The following is a 15482-nucleotide window of genomic DNA, read 5'->3' on the forward strand; positions in this document are numbered from 1 at the left end:
CAGGAAAAAGAAAACCCAGGTATCCAGCTCTCACCTGTGAGACCCCTGCAACTCCAGAGGAAGGAGCTATTGGAGTCGACCCTCCTGGAGAAACTGAGCCTCCAGAGATGTACCTGTGCACTTCAGCTTCATTATGTAGCGCCGATTCAAGTGTCTTTGATGCCATATAAAGACCTGCAGACTATCCAGAGTATTTTTATACAATATTGGATGAGTTCAGATTTATCATGCAATTGAAGTTTCTGGGAGCATACGATACGTGACTGGGTGAGCAAAGAGCCTACTCAATGCACGACCCATCCTATTTGCTTTTTTCTAGTGTTGGGATCAGCAGTCTCTGACTCATTCAGTCACAGAGGGACAAGAGAAGCCCCACCTGATCCTTATCAGAAATGCAGGCTGTATAACCAAGGATCCAGGAAAGGTGTATGGAGATGCATTCATCGCATCTGATTAAAGCACACAGCACCGATAAGTGTCAGGAAGAGTCCATGAAGGATGATGGTTTTCCCGAGCCACACCAAACTGAGCCTTTGCTTTCTCTGCTCCCCAGGTTCCAGGCCTTTGCAGTCTGGACAAGCCATGTGTCCCTCCCACCCACCTTCTCTGCAGCATCTGGAGTTTCAGGCACAGGTTAGACCTCATTCCATAAATAAGCACAGTTCTGGTGTATAATTTGAGGATTTGGCTCTATTATTTTAAAATCAGGTTTGAGTCCTAAGATTATTTGCAATATTTTTAGTTTCCTTTAGTGAACACCTATATAACCAGAAATTTCATTCTTTAGAGAAGAAAACCCACAGATTATGATTTCCTGGGTCTTAGGATTTTAAAAGCAAAGGGATAGGGCCGGGGATTTAGTTCAGTGGTTCCAGTGCCTGTCTTGCAAGTGAAAGGACCTGAGTTTGATCCCCAGTACCAAAAAAACCAAAAACAAAAGTAAAGGGATATTTGTGTTATATTTATGAGTTCTGTTCCAGTGGTACCTGTGGTCAAGAGTGAAAAATATGGACGGTTCTCATTCAATCTTTGCCCTTTGACTTACCTTGGAAAAAAAGCTTACATTTTCACATAAAGAAAATGTCAAATATATCCAAGCTTAAAAAGAATTAGCATCAGCTTTATAAGTGACTTTAGAGATATGCATAAGAATTTGCCTTTTGTGTTATCAAGACTCTTGAAATGTGGAAGTTAAACACAATGTTCTGCTTTGTGTGTTTCATCTGTTATATTTTCAAAATCTAATATATATCTTATGCCGAAGTTTTTAATGAAGAACTTTATGTGGATAGACAAAATGAGTAACAAAGGAAAACCTTGCCATTGAGAAAGAAAACTTCTATGAGAACATATATATGTGACAGTATTAAGATGTGTGTGCTGATTGTAAAATAAACTTTGTGTGTGTATGTGTAGTACTGGGGATAGAACCCAGGGCCTCATGCATACCAGGTAGGCGCTCCACCACTGAGCTACACCCCCAGCCTAAAATAAATGTCTTAATCTTTAAAGCACATCAGAATTTCATATGAACATTTTATTCATCAATAAAGGAAATACACCTTTTTGAGGATTTGATGCTGCATTCATCCTGTATTCACAGACACTGATGTTTTTGCTTTTTTTTTCATCTCTTTACTGTGAGATGGCAGTTGCTTTTTGATACTATCACCTTTGAGTTGTATTGGAAGTGGACATTTTTGTTTGATAACAATAAAAAATTTTAAATTGTTAAAAAATCCATTCTTTCTCTCCCTTCTCAACATATGTCACCATAAAACACCATTCCTATGCTGCCTGTATTTTCCAAACCTGGCAGCCAGTTAGGGGCAGAAGGTGAAGTGGTCCGCCTTCATCATTGGTTTGTTGTTTCTACAGCTCTTGGTATCATTCCTGTACTCAGATGTGACCCAGAATAGCACCCAGACTCTGAGCTGGTCTAAGAGTACTTCCAATGCCAGGTTCACACCACACACAGCTCTGTTCCATGCCCCATGGACTGGGCTAATATTGAGTCATCGGTAAGATTTAATTCCTAGGAATAGTACTTGTTCTCCTAACTCCCACATGTGTGGCAGCTTTGACAACATTCATTTCAGTGCCAGGAAGAAAAGCCATTAAAGATGTATATCGAGCCACCTTTAGGTGACACAGTCAATACCTGGATGACTTGCTAAGACCTCTCAGTGATCTTCTAGGCTTCTTAGTCCTATAAGCAACTATTCCTTGTGAAAATGAGCTGAATCACTTCAGTTTTTTCCTTAAAACTGGTAGAATGAAGAACATAAAATGTCCTTCCCCCCATGCCAAAAAAATTAAATCAAAGAAAGTACAGAGTTTATTTAGAACAAATGTCATAGCTATGTGGCCTTATTATTAGAACCCATGGACAAGATTTATTCACAAAAATATAAAAAATGCCAAGGGTTGGCAGCAGATGGAAACTAAGTACAAGGTCTTAGTCCGATTACTGTCAAATTATTTCTGAGCTTTCTAAATTCCTTACCCATGTTCCAGCTTCTAGGTAAGCTGATATTTCATTCTGTCACACATCCAATTAATTAGTTCCCATTATTTCTTCAATCCATTTAACAAATGTTGAAACACGAACGTAGACACCAGGCTTATTGGGGCGTGCACAGCCAAGACCCCAGGAAGTGACTCCTTGCAAAATGTACTTGTCCTTCTCGAAGCAAACCAGAGGCCCTCCACTGTCACCCTAGAGACAATGGAGTAAAAGGTTTATTAGAGGACTAAACTACTCTCCCCTTATTATGGGTCTCCTCCTCCTGTTAATCCCTAGGTAGATTTTTCTCAGCATTTAAATCAGAAAGGAACTTATTAATAATACTATCATTTGAGTATCTGCAGTGTTTAAGTACTTAGCAAAGTCTGTTCAGAAAAACTCCGTCATCTGGTTTTCCCTGGGAAACAATCCCTTGTGAATACTGTCCTTATCCCCTCCTGTCTTGGGGCTTCTTTCAGGTCTGGCTCGCCTGAGCACAGTTGCCAAGAGGTGCAGTAGGTCTCTATCCTGGACCCTCGACCCTCTTCCCTTCTGCAAAGCCTTCCAATCTAGTCTCAGTCCACCAAGAAGGCACATGGCATGTGGAAGTTACAGTAACAACCGCTCCCTGACTTCCCATCTGGAGCCCAAGCCTGAGAAATCATCTTAGATTCTCTGCATAACCCTTGAGGCAGACATAGGGGGATTCTCAGCAGCATTGTGACTGGGGCTTTGGGCTGGCAAATGTTTCTCACTTTGCCAGTTTGGGACTGAAAGGTTCATGGGACATCAGGCCAGGCCAAGGCTGACTTGAGTCTCCTTAGTCCTTTCTTACCTGGCAGCTGTCCGTGCCACCAGCCAAATGCCCAGCACAGAGCTCAGTGGGTTTGACTCTGCCATTCAGGTACTCAAAGCGGTTGCACACCTTATTCTCGATCACAGGGAGCTGGGCCTCCTTGAGAAGACCAGCACCATAGGTTCCTGTGAGTAATGAGACAGTTACTGGATCCAAACCTGTTCTCAAGGAAACTTCTAGAACAACAGAGCAGCAACGACAGATCACAGCCAGACAACACAAGGAGCCAGTCCTAACAGTATTAGAACTCTCTGATACTTGAAAGTCTAAGATGTTATGCTCCCAAGACCTGCACTTAACAATCTGAGCTTCCTGATGGTATTTGACTGTTTGTTGGTTTACTTTTAAAACTATAAACAAATTATTTTTAGTATGCAAAAGAAGTTTGAGAAATACAATTGCTATTATTTTTATATATTCTTTTTCAGGCTTTTTTATGCTTCATTTACTACCTAGACCATATCATACAATTTCAAACCTTGAGTTTTTGCTCATCATTGTAACATAAGGACTTTTTAACTAACTCCACAGTCTTTATAGTATTTCAATAGAGTGTGACTGCTCAGTGGCTGTGAGGTCTCCTTTTTTGGGAGAGAGGAAAATGTTCTGGAAATATGGTGATTGCTGCACAACATTTTCAATGAACTAAGTGCCACTGGGTTGTACTTTTCAAATTGGTTAAATAGTAAATTTTATTTGCTTATATTTTATTATAGTAAAAAAGAAGAACTATCATTCACTGAGAATTAACCTCAGGCACAAGCTCATGCTATGGTGCATCTCATTTAATCCCCCCACCAGCCCTATGAACTAGGCACTGTTATCATTCCTGGCGTCCAGTTAAGGAAACAGAGAGGGCGGAGATGTTATATTGTTTGCTTTGAACTGGGGTCTATGAAGTTATTACCTAGATCCTCCATCACCATACTTGATGGCTCCTACTCGTGCTTGCAGTGTTCTACATCTCTGCTCATACAGTTTATTCTTAGTCCCTAATATTTTCCTAAGTCTAAGTTTCCAGAAACTATATAGACATATTTATGACTGCCAATAACATTGCCAAATTATTTTCTAAAAAGGTATGAAAGTGTAAAATGTATTGGGGAACATACTCCGTCACACCTTTATGAATATCCCTAGTAAAATGTTATCTTTTAAAAAATATATTAGCTAATCTAATTATCTGATTATTAATCTGATTATTTTCCTAATTTACATTTGTTTAACAATTAGGGAGAGGGGAAATTTTCCTGTGTTTGTTTTACTAGTTGTATTTCTTCTTTTTGTGAAAAACTGCTTTTTCTTTCCTTGCAAAATTGAAATAGAGTATTTGCAGACTTACTAGAAAAAAAATGCTGCTTTTCCAGATGGACACACCCAGGATGTCTCAGTGTTTGTGCAGATAATCCAGTTTTCCAATTCTGCAAGCCCAAGCTTTCCCCAGGGCTCTGCAACTACTCTTTGCTTTGCTAGAACAGCCAAGAACTGACAGCTATCTCTTCTCTAAAGACACTAAACTTAGATGACTGACTGTCTTTTGTTCAGAAAACTTGGACTCAATCTGAAAATCACCAGAGCCCATAAGAGGCTTGTCTGAATGTCATGGTCCAAAGCTAAGCTCAAGCCTGGCTGGGCAGCTGTCCTGGCCAAAGGTCCTGACTACTAGGGGATTGAGCAGGAGGGAACACTGCTCAAACTGAGTAGAAAGAAGGAGTGCCTTTCTCAAACATTCTGCTGAGGCAAGGCATGATGGCACATGCCTGTTATCCCAGCACTCTTGGAGGCTGAGGCAGGAACATCTCAAATCCAACCCCATCCTGAGCACTTTAATGACTTATTCTTAAATCTACTTTCTCAACAAGAGACATTTTGACTTGGGGAAATTATCCACCTCTGGGTTACTGGAAGTTGGTATGGTCTGTGGGAACATGCTGCCATCCTGTGGCCAAAGTAGGGAAGGCACTTCTGGGGGCCCATAGACTGTGGGGACCTCAGAACAGAAGCCCTAGGTGGGGTAGAAGGAAAGGAGTGGCAGGGAGGTCCAAGAGCAGTAGCAGGTCCAACGTGCCTGAGCAGAACTGATGAGGGGCTGAGCTGGGAGAATCCCTCATCCTCAACTCTGACTTTATGCTTGGAATGTGAAAGTCAGGGAAAGTCTTGGAGACAAGAAGGGGAGACAGGAAGAATTTGGATCTCACACTGGGGAGGTGAAATGTTGATCCATCTGCAGTCTTTATGGTCATGGAGGAAGTTGGTAAGTAGACCTGAGTTACACTGTGTGACCTGTGGTCCAGTTAATACACTGAGAATCATTTCCTCAGGACACGTGCGGCAAGACTAAGAGTAACAAGAAGTCCAGAATAGGACGGTGGTTAGAAATATGTGGGTAGGGTTGGGATAGAAGAAACCATGAACACACTTGGTATTGGGCAGGACTGGACTCCATCAAGGCTCAACTACACACTGGCTATGTGATAAGGATGATGCTGATGTTAATGGTAATCATGATGGCAACAGTGACAGTGGCAGTGGTGATGACGGTGAAGATGGTGGGGTGATGATGGTGATGGTGAAGTGACACTGGCAATGATGGGTGTGTTGATGGTGCTGGTGGTGGTGATAATATTGATAGCAGTGATTTGTGGCAATGATGATAATGATGTCAGTGACAATGATGGCCGAGGTGGTGTGGTGGTTATGATAGTATGGTATAATCTTAGTCCTCGTGATGACCTTGCAGTATAAAACAGATGAGAAAACCAAGACTTTCCAGAAGTTAAGTAGCTGCCTAATATCACATGGAAGATGATAGAGGCCTGTCCTTATGATTTTAGGCCCATCTTTCACCAAGATAGTGTAGATAATATATGCTGCTTTTCTGGCTGCCTAGCAGCCTTTCACCCTATGTCGCATAAGCTGCCTATTGAGTGATCTACCCTTTGCCCCTCTGGGTATGAGGCAGATCCTTCCCCCAGCTCTAGAATGGAGCAGATGATGCAGATCTGAGTCAGCCAGGATCAGAGAGGATAAAGTGATAAAGTGGCCTCCATTTCCCCTTCAGCAGAGCCGGTACAAGAGCCAGCACTGCATCTGCAGCCACAAGGGAAGCCCCTGTGTGCTCCAAACAGTACCCAGACCATGGCTGGAGTAGAACTGAGGCCTGAGTCATCAAGAGAGCCAGAAGAATTTTCAGCTCACTACAAACTTCTTCTTCTGTGTGTAATCCAGTTTAAAATGGATTTTCGGTCAGTTCCATGGGTCATGTTGGATACAACTATATTCCCTATCATTAAGAGAACAGCCATTCGTGGAACACTGGGCATGTGGATGGTGCTGTATGTTCTTTCCCATTGCTTCTCCCACCACAGCCCTGCAGCTCATTTTTCAGCCTTGGAAACCACTCGTGAGCTTTTGGGACTTTTTTAAATACCTAAAACTGATGAGACATGCAGTTTCTGCTGGGTCTTCCTGCCTTTTCCACAAGCCTCAAATTCTTCATGTATAAAACAGGAACAACACCTCATGGGGTTTACATTTTTTAAATCTAGAACCCCCATAAGAGATACTTCATTTGCCAAGTTTCCTCTCCCTTGGCCTCAGTGCCTCAGACTCAGAAGTATGGAAAAGGGAAATAAGAAGTTTGTTTGTTTGTTTGTTTGTTTAAGCCATGAAACCTTTCTTCAAATGCAAGCTCTCTGCAACTCAGGGCAGAGCCATTGGCCTCACTAACACTTCTGGGAGGCAAAGATCCACATAAAAGGCCAAGCCTGATGGATGTAATTATTATCTGGGCATATGCAAAGAGAAAGGTCCCCAAAGTGGAATGCAGGTGCTGATTCCAGATCCTATACCACGGTGCTCTCCTGGACCGACACCCCATCACCTGATACCAAATGCCATCTTTGACCAGGAGCCCTGGCCTTCCCTTCTTTCCCAGATTTTAGCCTATCCCCTCCCTAATAGCTTCTCACACACATCCATCTTATGAGTGTTTGGGAAGAAGGCTAGTTTAGCTATAATTTTTGTTGTTGTTTTATGCCATGTTTGGGAACCCAGTATGGCTAAATTCACATGAAAAATCATGTAGCACTCTTAATTCATGGGCTATGTCAAAACCCTCTTACCTGGAGAAGCAGTATTAACATTGCAATTAGGGGGTAAGAGACTCAAAGAAGTGGTCCCCCTCCCCCTGCCAATGACCCTTGATGACTTATTATGGAGACATAGACAGCAGACAAAATCAGGAAGGGGCTGATTTTCATGCAGGAAAATTTGTACAACTCTCTCCAAAATGCTCATTTTGTCATGTAGGCTGTAGGTCAAGACTAAGCAATTACACGGACCCTTGAATTCATCTCACCTTTGGTTTCTCCCCAGCCAGTGATATAGCATAATGTCCGATCAGCGACCATGTAATTTGAGGATGGAAGACAAGCTGGGATTATTTTGTCAGTGATGACAGCAGGACTGAAAGGGAAAAAAATCAAAAGTTACATTGCTTCTCTGCTAGAAACTTCTTCCCTTCATCTGTGGATCACCTAAACCTGCCTTGAAGATCCAGGACCCTATCAGCTGGTATTTCCTCACTTCGTTCTGAAAGTAACTTTTCATCCTCACAGGTGTCTGCAGTTTCCTATGAATTGAACACATGTAAGATTCCATTTTAAAAGTATCAACTGTATATAAGAAACTGCTGGCTTCCATCACCTCTAGGAGTAGGGATGACAAAGCCTCTTTCTGCATGTACATCCTGGACGCAATTGGAATTTTATGCCAAGTATTTCCTTTTATGTTACTTTAAGAGGCCTTGGTAAGGAGGCAGAATATGCAGCCAAACAGTGTCATGAGGCTGGACTAACAGCAGATGTTCCTGTGACCACAGTGAATTGCTCTATATTTGGGATCCTCAGTCTCCTCATCTGTAAACATCACCAGACCATGGTTGTAAAAAGCCAGTACAGTACTAGATACAAAGTGAAAGAGGATTGGAAATAAGCACCTGGCATAAGCAAAGTGATACTGTTTCCAAAGAGCATTCATATGCTTAGAGTTCCAGGGGCTCTCAAACATTAGAACTTTGATTTTTAAACCCAATTCTGCTGTAGTGAGTTCCAGGAGAAAAAGGATTGGAAATGAGAAATGCCCTCTTCTAGTTAAGAATCATCATTGTTGTCAACTTCAAAGCACATACACTTTTCTGGAGGCATCAGAACAGACCTAGCCCTTTTACCTGGATGTCACTCTATGGATTCCTTCGTGGGACAATTAGACCCTTGAGATGTGGAGGGTGTAAGAGGTGCACTAAACTCAAAATGCATTGGCCTACTAGAAAACACTTCCAGAACCTAAATTTTACTAAATTACTCATTCAAGCCATCAGATGACCCCAAGTCTCTGAGGGCCAAGGGGAAAGGGGACCTTACATTTGACTATTTGCTGAAGGGCTGGAGGACAACATTGGAGAGTAGGAAGGAAGTCAGCTGCTTTTAAGGCTAGACAGTGAAGTTTCCTTCTTTCCTTTATAGAATGTCCAAATATCCCAAGATATCACCTCTCAGTTTACAGACCCACAAGTCACTCATGTTTGTGGCCAGACCTAGAAGCACAGTGCTCAGACTCCTGACCACAATCTTGTGCTGGCCCAGACAGCCTTCGTCACTGCCAGCACCATCACATTGGCATCTGGAACCCGTCAGCCACGGCTAATGTGCTCCGCATGCCTGCTGCCTGTCCCAAACACATGTTTCTCAAAATAGCTGTCTGTTTGTGACAGCTCCACTGGGATCTGTTTGCAAATATTCCTAAGTTTGTGACATCAGCAAATTTATCTCTGTTGGGGCTTAACAAAGCACCATTTCAATAGGAAAAATAAAGCCAAAGAAAATAGGGATGATATAATTTGCATTCGTGAATTGTTTGAGGACATTTTGTTTTGTTTTTACTTTGTAGTTTTTAAGAGTGCTTTGAAATACATAATCTCACTTGATTCTCTCAAACATAGTATGTTGAGAAGAGATTTGTCAGCTGGAATAATTGAATCATTCTCTAATCATGAATATGCTTATCCACCAGTGACATTAAGAGAGTTTTATGGGTCACAGTGGACATCATTTGTCAACTCACTTTTTTTCCACAAGAAGAAACAGTCCTGGTGCCTTCTTCAGGAACATAGCTAGCATGTTGCAGGACTGTTTGTTTGATGAAGTTTGATGGTGTTTTCCCAAACTCTTATGCCTTTCACAGCATAGACAGTACCTCCCCACCACTGCACCACAGTTACAATTTATAAAACCCAGGGGTAGAGCAAATGTCTTCACTCTGCTTAGGGTACAACCAAGGTGATGTGGTACCTGCTTAGCTTCAGTAAGGCAATGTCTGCTCGGTGGGGTTCCAGGAACAGCTTGGTCACGTCTTTTCGCTGCACATTCGATTCAAGATTGATTTCTTGGTGTGCACCCAGAATGACCTTATAGAATGCTGGATTCAAAGACCTAGAAAAGATGATGATGTCTGGAGAAAAATATAGTCCAGCCCCTTCAATGGGTCCCCTTCCATATCATCTGCATCACACTGTCTCCCAAGACCCACAGCCATAAGAACTGGTGATTCCAAAGTGGCAAGAAATAAAATTCATGATTCTCTTGAAGCTGGCAGTTAAGGACTGCTGGGAAACAGTGCCTATTGCAGTTCATGACTCTGACTGTGGTTTATCCAGGCCCACAGAGATACCCACATTAGGTCTGTTTTCGGCTGTTTCTAGAGACACTTCTCTCTCTCGTTTCTCACTCTCACCCAGTTACCTTGGCAATTCTGCCATAGGTTTCTGTATATGGCCTCCCTGGTCCCTGTGTCACTGCCATAGAAGGAAAGGAGGGAAGGAGTCTTAGGGACAAGACCTCATGCCAGTTACCCCTGAACATACTTCTCCAAGCAGTGGGCTGCAGTTAGCACCCACTCCGGGGCTATCAAAGTGCCTCCACAAAAATGTCTCAATTCAAACCTAGGAGAAAGAAAAATGCCAGGATATTAGCTCAAAGGTCTCCACCTTTAATTCAACGATTCACAAAAGTATACAAAAGCACTTTTTAGAAGCCTATCTTTGTAGATAGCTCTCCCATCACCTGCAAAAAGTGTTACAATTTTTACAAATATCCCTTTCTTTTCATTGTACAATGAACCAGTGGATATCTGTATAAACCTGCAAAGCATCGTCAATATTTTGCAGCAACATCAGAGCTTGACATAGGCTACCGTATCTACAGATTTTTATAATAGCAACCCAGAGGGTTTTTTTAAATCCCATACTGGCCAGTTTTAAAATAAAGAAGCTAGAAAAATACATTTTTTAAGTTGTATAGCTTTATTTCTTGGGAGAATATAGAAAGAGGGACTGATACTCAGCTGTGTGAGTTTCATATGAAGGCTTTTTGTTTGCTTTGTTTTGTTTTGTGTTACTGAGGGTTGAACCCCAGGGCTATCAGCTGTGTATCTCCAGTCTTTTTGTTGTTGTTGTTTGTTTGGATATAGGATCTCATTAAGTCACTAAATTGCCCAGGCTACCCAGGCTAGGTAGCTCAAACTTGCAATCCTCCTACCTCAGTCTTCCAGAGTTCTGGGATTACAGGCCTATACCATTATGCCTGGCTGGTATGAAGGTTTTATGGAACCTACCAAGAAACATGATACACATGGTTTCAGGGAATGCTCTTACCTTGTTCTTAGACTGACTTGCCAGGGCCAGGAGTGAGGGTTGGCCACACACCCACCTACAACCCTTCCAGGACATTTCTTTGGCTCCACTCGAGGCTTCCCACAGTCATACGAAGATGGAGCTGTGACTCAGCATTGGGAGAAAGTTGTGTTTGAGTCAAATTCTGCCATATAATTCAAGATAAATTCAAAACTCATAGCCAGGCTCTGAATTTATCACATCTCAAAGCCCAAACCAAATAGCAAAATCATACACAGCTTTTGGAGTATTTCCTCAAAGTTTCCAAAAGTTGTAGTAGATACCATAAAACCCTCTCCTTTAAAGAAAATGTAAGTGCTTTTTATTCTTTTGGGGGAAAGTAATAAAATAAATTGATACAATTCAGCATTAGAATGAGATCTTTCTGAGAGGAATGTGGCTGGCACAAACGGCTATTTGTAATTTTATTCTGACTCGCCGTAACATATTTACATTACCATCTATCATCATCCCCCTCTAAACCATGCAGGGTGTCCTGAAGACCACACTAATCACCCCAGCTGAGAGGCACTAAGGTTATTATTTATGTGAGTGTGTGTGTGTGTGTGCACATGTGTATGACTGTAGGTGGCAAATGTATCTATTCTGAGCAGAAATATGGTCTTCTGTCAGCCAGCTTTAGCACAGCTCCTTCAGGGAGCCTCCTAGGCCTGACCCAGGACCACAGGGTGAACTGACCTACACTTGCCCTTTCCTATCTTTCCATTTACCTCTTGCCTTCCCTCTCACATTAGCCCAGCCCACAGCTTCCTGGAAACTTGGGGCACTGTCCCATCGTTGGTACCCTCCACCAGTGAGACTGAAAAGGTATCCCAAAATGCTTCTCTGTGGTCTGCAACCCTAAAAAGTCCTCAGAAATACACATGACAGCCTTCTCTTCCCCAGAAGCACTCAGCTCACGGCCCTTTAAGTTTAGGGAGTTAGTTTGTTTTTATAGATCACAATCTCGAGGAGGCCATGAGTGCATTTATTTGAGAAATGTTTTCTTTAAAAAAAAAAAAAAAGAAAAGCAAAGAAACTCACCACACTGAGGGACATCACAGTAGTCATAAAGTTTTGTTGGACTCATTGTATAGCACCAGGGGCCACTGAAGTCACCGTCAGGGTTTCGGCAGTACTGAAAAGAGGCAGGCACTTGAGATACAACTCCCTTGGGGCAGAGGAGGGACAAGGGTCCTGAGACATGCACATTTCATTCCAGTCCTTGCAAGATGGAAGGAAATGTCCCTTTCTTTCTGCCTTTTGTTCTTCCTTTCTTCCTTTCTTTCCTTATTTTTTTTTTGGCCAATTTATTTTATTTTGGCTGTTTATAAAGCGTTTGAGTCACAGGACAGACACCCTTAGTCATGTCTCCTTTCTCAAAAGTTAGAGAACACATAAAGACAGCTTCCTGCTGGGAGCCTGGATCAGTGGAGATCTGAGAGACCCAGCCGTGGAGTACAATGGGACACAATATTGACTCATCTTGTCCCTGGCTGGCTTCAGCAGTCCTCTACCCTGACTGCTGTTGGTTCAGAAATGCTTATTCTTATGAATCATGTGCCCTCCGTGGGTCAAGACAGAAAGTCAGTGTCTTCCTTTTCCTCCCTGTGATATTATGACATAATAAATATATATTTGGTCTCTGCTCCATAGTTTCTGACACACAGCTCCTAAGACCACTTCCTGAGTGATAACATCTGACATGGAGCTCCTAAATGCCTTGGAATTTCCTGGGCAATAGGCGTATATTTTGTTCTACCAAGGTGACTCTTGGAGCTTCTGGGCAGCTTCAAAATGGAGACTGGCTGCCAGTGGAACCCACCATGTGATTAAGAAGTTGAAATGTCTAGCCTCACCCTCTGACTTCCAGGGGAGGAGAGAGGCTGATGGCTGAGTTGATCAGTGTTATGGCTGTGTCTACATGTGCCCCCAAAGCCTCATACCCTCATAGGTGGGGCTTTTGGAGGTGGCTGGATCAAGTGTGTGTGGTGCTGAAATTAAGGATGTGGTGCTGGGACTGATTCACAGTGTGATGCTAGGATTAAGGGTGTGAGTAGCTGCCACGGAGAGGGGTTGCTTGGATAAAATATAAGGAACAGAAAGAGGGCTGTTGTTGTCACTACTTGTCTGTCATTGCTTGCTTGCTGTTTGCTGCCTTTTGCCTGCCCTGCTTTGTCATGAACTGTTTCTCCTCTGTGATGCCCCTCTGCCATGCCACCCTGCTTTGGAACCAACCAATTATGAACAGAAACCACTACAAACTGTGAACTACAATAAACTTTTCTTCCTTTAGCTTTGGGTGTTGGGTATTTTGTCTTGGCAATGAGAAAAGTAACTAAGACAATCAGTTAAGATCAGTGTTATAACCAATCATGCTGATGTAAACAAGCCTCCATGAAAAACTAAAAGCACGAGGTCCAGAGGGGTTCCAGATAGTGAAGCACTTGGTGGTGCCTGGAAGGCAGCGCTCCTAGGGGGACTTGGAAGGACCTCCCCCCAATCCTTGCCCTCTGTGTCTCTTCTTCTGGGTATTCATCTATACCCTTTGTCATATCCTTTGTAATCAACAGGTTAAAAACAAAAAACAAACATAAACAAGCTGTTTCTCCGAGTTCTATGAGCCACTCTTGAAAACTAACCAGACTTAAGATGGGAGTCATGGGAACCCTGAATTATAACCAGTCAGTCACACATATAGGAACCTGCAACTGATATCTGAAGCAGGCCAGTTTTGTGGGACTGAGTCTTTACCTTTTGGCATCTGACCCTATTTCCAAGTGGAGAATGTCAGAATTAAGTTAAATTATAGGAAACACCCCATGTATCTGGTGCCAGAAGTGTTGAATGGTGAGAGTGAAAAACTAACTTTGTTTTTCTTATATCTCAAACATCCCCTACATATTCCCAAAGTAAACCATCCCAGAGAAAGTATGAAACCAGGGGAAATCATACTGTGGGAGTCCTCATGGCCTGTTTAGATCATAACTAGATGCTCCTACCCTCCAGCCTCATGTGCTCACAGGCAGGTCTTTAAAAAGGTGAATGGTTGATGAGGGCATTGTAGCTGGCTTGCCGTGGGGCCTGGTCAGAAGAAGTGGGTCACAGGGGGTGTGACTAGGAAGTATATATCTCTGTCCCAGCTCCTTCCTTCACTCACTGCTTCCTGGATGCCCATGCCATGAGCAACTCTCCTCTGCTGTACTCTGTCATGCTGCCCTACCTTGGAGCCAGCTCACTATGCAATGAAACCTCTGCAACCTGCAAACCAAAATAAAACTCTCCTCTTTTAAGCTGTGAGTGTGGGGTATCATGTCTCAATGACAAGAAAGTGACTAAAATGTACCCATCCAGATTTTTTTTCTAGAAAAATCTGACAAATGTCATGAAGAACATCTTTGGTCACTAGAACCCAGAGGATAAACACTAGAAACTATAAGCTGCACCCAATAAAAGAAGTATGTACAACCCATCACATGTGGAAGCAAGAGGTCTGACAGCCAGGGGTGGTTCTCTGGGGCTCGCTGCACTTCCATGCTGAGGCTGCTTATTGTCTAGGTTTCATTCTTCTGAAATTGCTCCAAAGTTTCCCTCCCCTCCTTTCCCCAGCAACACCAAAAATCAGTCCAATTCTGGACCAATTTTGTTTACAGATTGGTCAGCAAAAGGCAAAATAGAGTTCAAGTCTGAGTGACTCACATTTTCTTCCAAACCCGCCTGTGGATTTGACTCTGGAGTGAAAATCCTATGTTTGTGAGGCTCCTGGTCAGCCCATCCCTGGCATGGAATGCCAGCAACAGTGGTGGCCATCTTTCCCCGATATTCTTTACCATATCCAACCATACAGTCTGCAGGAAGGAAAATGGGTAGTTACGTGCCACTACATAGATCCAGTATGCAATAAATGCAAAGGAGCTGTGCTGCTGTAAGGTGACAGACTCAGTGTCACATCCATCAGAGCCCTGGAGGGCTGAAAATCACAGCAAACATTGCATACCAAAGAAGCTGTTGTTGGACAAGAAATAATCACAAATTTAGCAGGATGTCAGAAGGGAAATTTTGGAAAAGACACCATGAAAACCCAATTTTACAGCAGCATGAGTAACAAGATAGAGCATCCTGGGAATTTGCACATGTTTTGAGGAAATCACCAACCCACATTAATCCAACAATCATAGCCTTGGCTTCCCAGAGTTGGTGCTGGGGCGCCTTCCACATGCTGGACCCTCAACCAACACTCGAGTTCCTGTGTAGCATGGGAGCTTCTGCATCAGACTTTCCATTTTTCACATCCCAGTGTCCAAGTGTATAGATGCCTGACCACAGACTTCTTACCTGGTTCAGAAGTAGCCTGTACACTGGGAACTTGGGCAGTGGTCTGAGATTCCACC

At 42.9% G+C, this 15482-nt stretch overlaps 2 protein-coding genes across 4 annotated transcripts in view; one reads left to right on the forward strand and one right to left on the reverse strand.

Annotated features, from left to right (window-relative positions):
* Slc22a3 (solute carrier family 22 member 3) overlaps window positions 1-15482 on the forward strand; it is a 144253-nt gene that overhangs the window by 108635 nt on the left and 20136 nt on the right. The window contains exon 9 of one of the 2 annotated variants that reach the window (XM_013067165.3): window positions 1-1573. In XM_013067165.3, coding sequence (XP_012922619.1) covers window positions 1-40 — 40 coding nt within the window. In that variant the 3' untranslated portion in view covers window positions 41-1573. The other variant, XM_004869002.4, reaches the window with a different exon arrangement.
* Plg (plasminogen) overlaps window positions 1523-15482 on the reverse strand; it is a 39535-nt gene continuing 25575 nt past the window's right edge. Inside the window, exons 11-19 of one of the 2 annotated variants that reach the window (XM_004868999.4) lie at window positions 15427-15482; window positions 14791-14939; window positions 12136-12229; window positions 11074-11200; window positions 10285-10362; window positions 9713-9853; window positions 7723-7829; window positions 3342-3487; window positions 1523-2719 (exon numbers count right to left, since the gene is read on the reverse strand). The exon at window positions 15427-15482 is cut by the window's right edge and continues 126 nt beyond it. In XM_004868999.4, coding sequence (XP_004869056.3) covers window positions 2558-2719; window positions 3342-3487; window positions 7723-7829; window positions 9713-9853; window positions 10285-10362; window positions 11074-11200; window positions 12136-12229; window positions 14791-14939; window positions 15427-15482 — 1060 coding nt within the window. In that variant the 3' untranslated portion in view covers window positions 1523-2557. The remainder of the gene's footprint in view (window positions 2720-3341; window positions 3488-7722; window positions 7830-9712; window positions 9854-10284; window positions 10363-11073; window positions 11201-12135; window positions 12230-14790; window positions 14940-15426) is intronic. The other variant, XM_004869000.4, reaches the window with a different exon arrangement.

Source organism: Heterocephalus glaber, unplaced genomic scaffold, assembly GCF_053883595.1.
Source record: "Heterocephalus glaber isolate CG9 unplaced genomic scaffold, H.glaber_assembly_v1.0 deba00001523, whole genome shotgun sequence".
In the NCBI taxonomy this organism is placed as follows: Eukaryota; Metazoa; Chordata; class Mammalia; order Rodentia; family Bathyergidae; genus Heterocephalus; species Heterocephalus glaber.